The sequence below is a fragment of the Myotis daubentonii genome, chromosome 1 (genome assembly GCF_963259705.1).
Source record: "Myotis daubentonii chromosome 1, mMyoDau2.1, whole genome shotgun sequence".
NCBI classification, from domain to species: Eukaryota; Metazoa; Chordata; class Mammalia; order Chiroptera; family Vespertilionidae; genus Myotis; species Myotis daubentonii.
The window spans coordinates 392,592-403,255 of record NC_081840.1 but is presented as its reverse complement, the minus strand read 5'-3'; the positions used below and the strand labels follow the sequence as shown (position 1 = coordinate 403,255).

The 10,664-nt window shown below is 72.9% G+C and overlaps 1 protein-coding gene across 1 annotated transcript in view; it reads right to left on the bottom strand.

Annotated features, from left to right (window-relative positions):
- Positions 1-9,593, bottom strand: part of AKT1 (AKT serine/threonine kinase 1) — a 21,121-nt gene extending 11,528 nt beyond the window's left edge. Inside the window, 2 exon segments of the mRNA XM_059684840.1 lie at positions 7,055-7,165; positions 9,386-9,593. Coding sequence (XP_059540823.1) covers positions 7,055-7,100 — 46 coding nt within the window. The 5' untranslated portion in view covers positions 7,101-7,165; positions 9,386-9,593.
- Between the last annotated feature and the right edge of the window lie 1,071 nt (positions 9,594-10,664).

Below are 10,664 nucleotides of genomic sequence, written 5' to 3'. Positions count from 1 at the left end.
GCCTGGGCACAGCCCTGGGACCACCACGGGGCCCAGGTCCCCCAGCTCGGCTCCCGCCAGGAGACCAACGGGAGCCAGGGCTGCCCTGGGACTGAGCTGGGGCAGGGGCTGGGGCTCTGGTGCCAGCTGGTGCCAGGCGAGCAGGATGGGGCGCTGCACACGCTCCCCTGGGCTCTCTCGGAAGCCAGCCCTGGGCAGGCAGGAGGGCAGCACGGCTCCTCCGAGACCGGTCCTGCCCAGCCACCAGGGAGGGGACTGTGCCCGACCTTCCCCACGCGGTCAGCCCACGCCCGGACCAGGGCTGCCCACCTCTTCCTGCCCCAAGGCCCTCAGCTCTCGGGGTCCCCACCAGGGGTCCCTCCCACTCTCTGGGAGCCTGCAGGACTCCTGAGGAAAGGATTCCTGGCCAGCAGCTCTGACCTGCCACAGCCAACGTCCCTACGGCCACTCGGCCAGGCTCGGGGGGGGGGGGGGGGGAGCGGCCAGGCAACCGTGGGCGCCCTGGGGGGGGGCTCCTGCACACGGCGGAGGGCACTGGGCCCAGCCACGCAGCCGGGCCCTGAGCCCGCGCCAGTCCCTGCGAGCCGGAGCCTGGGAGCCGGGTGCACACTCTGCCGCAGTGCTGGTGGTGGCGCGGGCGCGGGCGCTGGCGGGGCGCCAGGCGGGGCCGGGCTGCTTCTCCACAGCCAAGTGCACCCCAGCAGGCCCAGGGAGCGCCGCCAGCTGACAGCGGCGACGGCGCGGTCCCCCGCCGACCACACACCCATCCCCAACAGCTGCCGGGCGCCCATTTACCTTCCCCGGCGCAGCGAGCAAATGGCCTCGCTGACAGCGGCCCATCCATCGCCGCCCGCCACAGGGGTCACCTCGAGGGCCCCCCCTGCCCGGGCCCAGGCGGCTGACCACGGCCCTGGAGCGGGTGGCGAGGGAGGGGTACCCACCCACCCTGTCTGCCGGGTGCACGCTCGGACTGAGCTTCCAAGGGCACCGCTCACGGGCCTCGCGGGGCAGGGCACCAACAGCCGGGTGGGCGAGGAGAGGAGGGGAGGGAGGGGAGGGGAGGGGAGAGGGCAGGAGCGGCATCTTCTCGGCCAGAGAGGACAGATGCTCCCCGGGCGGCTCAGTCCCGCCAAGGGCACAGGAGGGACCGGGCCTCCAGTGCACCTGCCTCTGGGGAAGGACAGCGGGTGCCCAGCAGCCCCCCACTCCCGCCCAGGGCCCTGGCTGTCCTGAGCCCATGGGGGCCGGCCCACACCCACACCCTCCCCGCAAACCCTCGGAGGTGGAACCACACCCCTGCCCCTAGTGGGCCCAGCCTGTCTCAGGCGGGAACCTTCATCCCCAACACCCCCAGGAAAAGCCCCCCTGCATGGGGGAGTGAGGGGGCCAGGCCAGGGGGGACCCTGTCCTCCAGACAGGCCCCCATCTCGCAGGGCCCGCACCTTAGTTATTTCTGCTCTAACCCACCCACACCCACGGCGGGACGCCCTCCCCACCACCTCGCCCTCGGGGACATGGTGGCTGGCCGTGCGCCCCCATCCCCGGCAGCATCGCCCAAGTCCCTGGCCACACCCACCCTTGCCATCCCTCAGGCCCCCAAACCCAGGCCGGCTACATGCCCTCCCCAGCCCCTCCCCAGCTGAGGGCTCTCTGCCCTGGCTCCCACCAAAGGCATCTTCGGTGCCCAGAGCCCCCATCGCTGATGGCGCTACCAGGACCGCACGCCGCGTCCACCGCTTCTCAGCCTAGGCCTGTTTCCTGGGCAGGCGGGGCCAGCGGCAGTGGACTGAGGGGACCACCTGGGCTCCCACCCAAAGCCCCACACCCGCTCCTCGTCCTGAGCTGCAGGGCCAGATATTTCCTGCATCCAAGCGCGGCGTCTGAGGGCGGGAGGGCTGGGGTGACCCTCCGGGAGCGCGCATGCCAGCCTGCAGCCCCAGCCCCTCTGCCAGCCTGCCTGGGGTCAGGCCTGGGCTGGGCCCTTCTGGTGGGGCTGCTGAGCAGGGCCCAGGCGGACAGGGCACGGGCGCGGAGGGGGCAGCGTGTGCCCGCTGTGGGGTGACCCAGGAGTGGGCAGGTCAACAGCAGTGGCTCCGGTTTACCGGCAGGCTCCCGGGAGGTGCTGGCCGGCTCCACTGGGTGTGCCCGGCCCTCGCCTCGCGGCACTTCCAGGAACCAGCCTGATGCAACCCGGCCCCTGAGCGCTCGCGGCCAGGACCGCACGCCGCGCCCACCCCTTCTCGGCCGAGGCCTCAGTTTCCCCTCTGCACACCACGCGCTCTGCTGCCCCAGGTGGCGGGTGGTGGCAGAGGCCGTCCAGGGGCCTGGGCCTGCCCTCCTGGGTCCCATCGAGTCTGGCCCCGCACAGGGCAGCTGTGCTGACAGCACCCGGCACCCAGGAAGGAGACAGGGTTCGGGCCACAAGGGGCCACCTGGGACCCGGGCGGGAGGCAGTGCTCCCCACCCTGCCCCCCGCGAGGCCCCGCGCTTCCTCTTTTCTTATATCTACATGTGCTGCTGGCTGCTGCTGCTGTTGTTTTATTTCAGAAAGGAGAGAGAGAGGAACATCAGTGATGAGAGAGAATCATGGATCGGCTGCCTCCCACACGCCCCCGTTGGGGATCAAGCCCGCAAACCCTGGCCTGTGCCCTTGATCGGAATCGAACCTGGGACCCTGCAGTCCACAGGCCGACACTCTATCCACTGAGCCACACCAGCCAGGGCCAAGCTTCCTCTTTTGTTGTTTGTTTTGAAGGGAGAACTCAACACACTCACAAAACAGGAAACTCAGCCCCACATAGGCCGGCCCGGCCACAGCCACAGCCACGGCCACGGCCAGCTGGCCAGGAGCCGCCTCAGGGACAGGGCCGCCCCCCAGGCCCCGTCCTCAGCACTGAGGCCCGGCCACTGCTCTACCACGGGCCTGACCGCCTGCTCGGACCTGCTCCGGGGCCAGTGCCGGACCCTCGGACGTGGGCATTGCACAAGCCGCCCCGTGGACCGCGGGCACTGCGGGGGCCGGGGGGGTGGGGGGACCCGGACGGGACCTGGGCGCCCGACCCTGCAGCGAGGGCAACAGCAGGCTCCCCGCGGCCCCTCTGAGCCCCACGCAGGAGGCACAGGCGGCACCGTGGACGCGGGCCCCTTGGGGCCTCCACGGCAGCTGGCGCTCAGCCGTGGGTTACAGGGCCCACAGGCCTGTCCCTGCGTGACGGCTGCCCCTCCACAGGGCCGGCCGCACAACTCCACCCCTCGCAGGGCCCGCAGGGCCCAGGCCCGGGGCGGAGCGGGCTTGTGTCAGCAACACGGACGTCTATCTCCCATCTCAGGGCCACGCGCGGCCACAGTGATGCCCGCTCCACGGCGAGAGGCGGGCCGGCCGCGCCTGAGGGAGGGAGAGGGAGGGCCCCTGGACGCACTTCCCCGGAGGCCGGGACACCCTGGGCAGGAGGCGAGGGCGCCCTTCTCCGGCCGGGAGCTGGGGAGGGTCCGCCAGGAATGGGCTCAGGGGGAGGGCCCCCAGGCCTGAGACCCACCGGGGATCGGGCCCGCGGAGCTCGTGCCCACAGGACCCTCATGGCGCAGCTCCTGGGGGAAGGTAAACTGAGGCACGGGAACACACAGCGCCGACGCCAGGCAGACCACACCGGTGACCACGTCCAGGCAGGGAGCCTCGCGCCCACAGGGGCTCCCCTCGCGCCACCCCGCACCCCGGCTGGCGGGACCGTGGCCCGGTGAGGTTACCCAGGCCCGCCCCTCCTGGCTCACAAGGCTGGCTGCCGCCTGCACCGGCCCAGGTGCCCCTCCCTTCCGGCCGCCCCCTCCAGCCGCCCCTCCCTTCACCCTGGGCCCCCGCTCTCGCGGCCCCTGCCCTTTCCTGGCCCACCTGGTCCGGGCAGCCCACCTGGGTTGGGGACACACCATGGGCTCGGAGGGTGGGACCCGGTGGGCGTCAGGGACAGCGGGCAGGAGGGCAGCCTCAGGGTTTGCCCCGAACCAGCCGCGTGGACCGGCCGCGGCCTTAGGTCAGCGCAGCCTAGACAAGGCCGAGGCCACCGCCGAGCTCAGCCAGACCCGCTCCGGACACAGAGCTGAGCGCCTGGGGGGCTCACAGCACAGACCACGGCCTCGAAAACGCAGCTGGGGCCACACCAGCCCACCAGCCCCACACGGCCGGCCGGCGTGTCTCCCCCACGCGGGGGTCGCGGTCACCCAGGATGTCCAGCTCATGCTCCGAAGCCGGCCCATCGCTGGGGACACCCGCTCGGGGCTCAGGAGGTGCCCCCCACAGGGACACCTGCCCCGCTGCCCGCCAGCACCCGAGCCTCCAGCAGCTGGAGCACTTTCCGGGGACCAGCCCCCCGCGGGGCACACGGACATGAGGCCGAGGGTGCACCTGGACCCCACGGTCAGTGCAGGCCCAGAACGGGGACTCTGCCCCCGGCTGCTCTGGCTAAAGCAGCATCAGGACCCCCAGAACTCAGCCCGGGGTCCCTCCCCACAGATGGGCGCCCACCGCCCACCTCCCCACGGTGTGGAGGAGGCCGGGCCCAGGGTCGGCCCCGCACAGCCAGCCACCTGCCCCTGCGATGCCCACACAGCCCCTGGGCCTGGGGGTGGCCGTCTGCCCTGTGCCCAGCCCTGCGGGATGCAGAAGGACAGCCGCTTCCTAACCGACCGGCCAGGGAGGGGGCGGGCCCTGGAGGACGGACAGCTCCCACCCCCTCCCATGCTCTGAATCCCACCCGGGCCAGGCCTGAAGGTGGGGCCCTCTGCCCACCCCAGGCAGATCTGGGACCCCTCCCAGCCCAGAGCTCCCCCCTCTCGCTGAGAGGCAGCAGGCAGCCCAGAGGGTCAGCCAGGAGCGGGAGGAGGAAGCCTGGGAGGCTTCTCGCAGGGGGTGGCAGGGCAGCGGCCCTTCCGGAACGGCTGGGGGTGAGACGAGGAAACCTGGCCGGTGCCCCGCTCAGCAGGCCCGCGCCCCGTCCCGCCATCAGATCTGCACGGGCCGCCTCCTGCCTCCTCCACGGCCAGAACCAGGACGCGATCCTGACCCTCCCCGACCGCAGAGAGAGTGGTGCTTCCCGTCCACTGGCTCCACGTGACTCAGCCCCACACTGGGGTCCCGAGTCCCCCAACAACCCACCGAAAGCCACCCCTTTCCCAGCGCCCGCCCCAGGACTCCGCCCTCTCACCGGGCCGCCCCAAAGCCCAGCACCCAGGAAGCGCCCAAACATTTGTGGGGAGCCGGAGAACACCAGAGGCCCTGGGGTCCCCAGGAACAGGGAGCAGGGGCATGAGGGCACCCATGTTACAGACCTTCCTCCGAGAGCAGGGCAGGCGGGACCGGGGCCTGGGAGGAGCGGGCCCACTGCCCAGGGCAGGGCCCTCCCGCCCCCACCGCCCCCACCGCCCCCACCCGGAAGAGGAAGAGCATGTGTGGGGGACACAGCCCCTCTCCTGCCCCGGAGGCCGAGGGCCTGGCTGCACCCGGGTCAGGCCCCACAAGCCACATGCCCTACTCCAGGCCTCCCCGGCCACCACTCCCATTACACAGATGGGAAAACCAAGGCCCGGGGAGCCCAATGGACCGGCCCTTGGAGAGGGACACAGGACGGCACTGGGCTCAGACGCCCCTCTGGGCTGACTCAGGCCCCCGGCCATCAGAAGGCCCCACCCTGGCTGGCCCACCTCCTGGGCCAGCTCCTGATCTAACATTCAGTCAACAAACGTTTGCCGAGGTCAAGAGGCACTGGTCCCAGGTGGCAGTTTCTGAGCTTCTGCCGGGCACCGAGGGGAGGGGAGGGGGGGTGTGGGGGTCCCCGATTCCGGCCCGAGAGGGCTGAGGGGAGGCCGACAGCAGGGCCGGATGGGGGCTCCGCACAGGGAGCAGGACTCCGGGAAGCAGGAGTGGTGAGCCTTGGGGAGGGGACCAAGGAGGCAGGGGGTGCTGGGGCCTCGCGGGGACCAGGCAGAGGTCTCCCTACAGACCACAGGCCCCTCCGCCTCCTCGCCTCCTTCTAAGGCCCAGCGAGGACTGCCCCCCCCGCCCCCCGCAGCTGCCCAGGGAGCGCTAACGCTGACCACATCCTCCACCCCACACGCCAAGCTCTGCAGCCCCAAGTCGCTGCCATCCCTCTGTGCCTGCACCCCGCTGCTGCAGCCTCCCTGCATAGTGGGGAGCTCCTATGCATCCCACAAAACCCCTCCCACGACACACGCTCTTGCCCCTGCCCTGGCCCTGAGTGTGTGAGTTCTCCCTGTCTGCCCATCAGAGTCTGAGGTTCCCCCCACAACAGCCGGTGGGACCCTGGGGTGGGGAGAGGGACCCCTCACCCCACCTGCGAGAGAGCTAGAGAGAGGTGGCTGGGGGCTGGGGGCGTGGGGCCACCAGGACTTCCGGAGGAAGGAGGAGGGAGTGGCTGCCCAGGGCACCAGGGTGGAAGGCCTGTCACCCCCCCTGCCTGGCCCTGAGCAGCGGGGGCGGCGGGGCTGGAAGGTGAGGGGCTAAGGCCTCAGCTCCCATCTCAGCAGCTCTTGTCCGAGCACCGCCCGGGGCACAGGGCCAAGGGAGTGAGGAGGGGGGGCTGGGCGGGCACCGGGCTGCAGCCCAAACATGCCCGCGCCCGGGGCCCAGTGTGCAGCGAGCTCTCCCACAGCCCAGGCCCAGCCCAGGCCCGAGGTAGGCACCGGGCCAGGCCCAGCCGCCCCGCCCTGCCCTCAGGAGCCCTTGGGCAGTGCCCCGGGCCACTGTGAGCCAGGCCCTGGACCGGCCCCAACGCCCTCACCGCCTTCCAGGAAAGCGGGCGGGAGGTGGCGTGGCTGTCCCGCCAGCAGGGCCCCGCCGGGCGGCCATTCATCGCCAGCTGCCCTCCAGCCCCGTCTCACCTCCCCCGACCCCGGGGTCCGCCAGGCGGGGCCTGAACACCATGGAGACGCTGTGCCCGGGACGCTCACCTGGGCCGCCCAGCAGCCTCGGGCTCCCAGCCACCCAGCTGCCAGGCCCCTGCCCCCGAGGGAAGCCCCCAGGCCCCGCCCCCGCCCCGGCGCTCACCTCGCTTGTGCAACCAGCCCTCCTTCACGATGGCCACGTCGGTCATGGTGCCGGGGTCGCTCGCGCTCCGCTCTCCGCGGGTCTCCCCGAGCCCAGCGGTGCCCACGGCCTCTGGGGAAGCGAAGGGCAGTGTGAGGCCGTGTCCAGCTGGGGCCCTCGCTGACCCAGCGGCGAGCCCAGGAGGCCCGTCCCGCCCGGGGCCAGGGCCCGGGCCCACCTTCCTGTGCGGCGCCCGCAGTCTCTGCCCCTCACTCTCGTCCCCGCCACCTGCTCCCTGGGCCTAGGTCCCCCCACCCTCCCGGACCCCAGGCCCTCGAAGCTTCCGGGGCACCTCCGTGCCCATACCCACTCCCCTGGCCTTTGTACTAACCACTCACATTCTCCAAGGCCCTCCCTAACCTGCCAACCCAGCGAACGCCACCTCCTCCAGGCAGCCCGCAGCTGCGTCAGCCCCAGGCACTTGACCTCCGACCCCCTGCTGAGGAGGCCTGCTGCCCCTCTCCGTGGTGTTCGGGTCCCCCGGAGCCCGGCGCAGAGCCCCTCCCTGCCCCAGACTGGGAATGGAAGCCAAGCCGCTCCAACAGCCACGGCAGGGCCAGCGTGTGGGTGGCTGGCGCGGGCACCGGGCGCCCTCTAGGGCGGTGTGAACCCTCCCCAAACCCCAGGCCCCCCCTAAACCACAGGCCCCACCAGCCTGAATCTCCATCATTCATCCGGCCCCTGTGGGCCGGCCCCTCTGGCTTAGCCGGGTCGGCCTGGGCACTGGCGACAAAGAAGCTCAGACAGGTCCCGTCTGTAGGGAACCCCCGTCCAGGGTGGTTGCAGACCCCTAATTACAGGGTCCGGGCGGCGACAAAGGGGGGCTGTACGCACGCAGGCCGGATGCCCGCCCCACAGGGCCCACCAGCAGCCCTCTCTTGAGCAGACACGCTGGCCATTCATCTGGCATGGCCCTCCCCACTGCCCCCTGCTGGGTAAACTCCTAGGCATCCCTCAAAACCCAGTGCCCACATCACCCCTTCCGGGCATCCCAGGCCTCTGCGACCCCCCAGACAGGGACTCCAGACGGCAGCCCTGCACAGACTCCTCTCCGGGACCCCACCCTCCCCCACCCCCCCAGGCCGGGCAGCCCCCCAGGACCCCTGCAATGGATCGCAATGTGGGGCTTTCTCTAGCCGCCGGCTTCCCTGGCCCGAGGCGGGGGCTGGGCACCCAGAGGAGGTGGCTTTGCACTGCCCGAGGCTGAATTTTGATGGGCAGTTAGACCCGCCTGACGCCACGACAGGGAAGACACCCTTTGCCGGAGGAAGTGCCCACGTGCTCAGCCGGGCCCTGGGCACCGAGCTCTGAGCAACAGCGCGTTGGGCTCGGGGGCTCTGGTGACACTTGGGTGGGCGTGGCCTGGAGGCAGAGGGCTGGCCTCCGGTTGTCCCCCTACCCCCACCAGGGCCCGCGCTGACAGAGCCGGACAGCTGTCCGGAGCCCATGTGTAAAAATATATCTGTGCGCACAGGGGGTGTGCGTCCGCACACACGCACGCCGCGCCCGCGCCCACCTGCCCCGCGCCCCGGGCCTGGGCCGTCGCCGCACACGCCTGTGATTATTATAAAATCACAACTTTCACAGCAGCCTGTCTCTGAGGGCCCTTCCTCTGCCCCAAACACTGGGCTGCGGGCGTACCCTCCGCCGGTGGGCAGGGAACCCAGAGGCTGGGACCAGCTGGGGGCTGAGGGGGGCCTGGAGCCGCGGGCCCGGGGGGAGGAAGAGGCCCTCTGGCCGCAGGGCACAGGCCATGCCCCCGTCTACCCACCCTCCCCCACCTCGGACCGAGACCCAGCGTCCTCCAGGCCCAGCCTGGGGGGGGGGGGGGCCCACACCAGGAAGCAGAGTCGGGCCAGGGGGGGAGCCGTCCTTTGTGGGCGCCCCCGACAACTCTGTCTGCGGGAGGACGAGGTCTCCTTCCCGGCCCCCCTCCAACTTGAACCGTGGCCGGGCGGCCTCTCCCTAAGGCCCCTGCGTCTCCGGGGCACCGGGCGGCACTGGCCCGGCGCCCGCAGCGCGCCTGGGGAGCCCGGCCTCGGGGCGCCCCCAGCCCCGGCCGCGCCCCTGCGCCCCAGCCCCGGCCTCGCGGGCCGGCGGCCGCCTCCCAAGGTCAAGAGGGAGCCGGGCCGGCCCGCACCCCCGGTCGCCGGCCCGCGCCTCCCCGCCCAGGCGGCCGCGGCCACTTCCTGCTCCCGCGCCTCCATTCCGGCTGCGCGGCCCGGCGGCCGGGAACAAAGCGGCGGCGCGGGGAGGAAATCCGGGCCCCGGCGGGCGGCGGGCGGGACTCACCGGGCGCTGCGTCCGGGCGAGCGCGGGCCTAGCCGGGCCGCGGCCTCCGGCGCCCGCCGCTCCGCATCCCCGCGGGCCGGGCCGGGCGGGCGCTGTCGGGCGGGCCTCGCGCCGGGCCCGGGATCGTGCGCGGCCGAGGCTCGCGTCCCCGGTGCCTGCTGCGCGCGCGCTGGGCCGGCCGCCGCCGCTCCGTCCCGCCGCCGGCCCGCCCCGTCCCCGCCCCGCGCACCCCGCCCGGCCGCCCGCCCACATCCGCCTCCGCCGCCTGCGCTCCCACCCGGGCCGGGAGGGAGGGCGGGGGCCGGGCCGGGGCCGGGGTGGGCCCATGACCCAGCGCGCGCCGCCGGCCAGCCCCGGCCACGCCCTCCGGCCTCAGTTTCCCGGTTTGTTCCGTGAGCCGCCGCAGCCGGGACGCATCCAGCTGCTGCCTCCCGGGGGTGGGGGCGGGGTGCGGGTCAGTGTGACACCAGAACGCGCCCCTCGTGGGCCGCCCCCCGCGGGGGTAACGGGGGCGCCGCTGCGATGGCCCGGGAGGACCAGCCGGGACCCTGCCCGGCGCCGAGGCGGGGCGGACGGCGGGGGCCGGAGGCCGGGGGCGGGGAGGCTGCCGCACTGCGGACCTGGAGGGACCGTCCGTGGGTGCAGCCCGGCTGCGGGGCGGCCCGGCCCCGGGGGGCTTCCAGGAACTCCCCGCCCCCAGGAAGACGCGGACACGTGGCGGCTCCGACAGGGAGGAGAGGGCGCGGGGCTGCGCCAGGGCACGCACTCGGCCCGGTGCCCCCGGGGTCGGGCTGTGACCGCGGAGGCCGCCAGGACGCTCCCCGCGGTGCCCACGGGTCCTGGGCCCCCACAGTCCGCTGGGGGCAGCCGAGGGCCGGAGGCAGAGGGGCCCTAACCCCGCAGACACGCCCTCTCTGACCCCCCCCCCGGCCGGGCGGGGCTGATGGCCACCCCCGCGAAGAAGGAAGACCAGTTCTCTTCCCGGAGGGGGTCCATGGGGGGGAGGGGCACTTTTGTTCTTCACGGGTCAGAGTTCAGCGGGCGGTATAGACAGCCATCGGGGCAGGGGCAGCCCCCACCGCCTCCCACAGGGGAAACTGAGGCTCAGTCCCAGCCTCTGGGCGGACAGGACAGCGGGTCGCTCCCCAGGGAGGACTGCCTCCCGCTGGGGGACACGCACTCCTGGGCAAGGGGGCTCCCAGGTCCCTCGCGGCCTCTCCCCACGGACCCTCTGGCCGCACCCCCACCACACACACCCAGTGCGGCGTCCCAGCGTGAC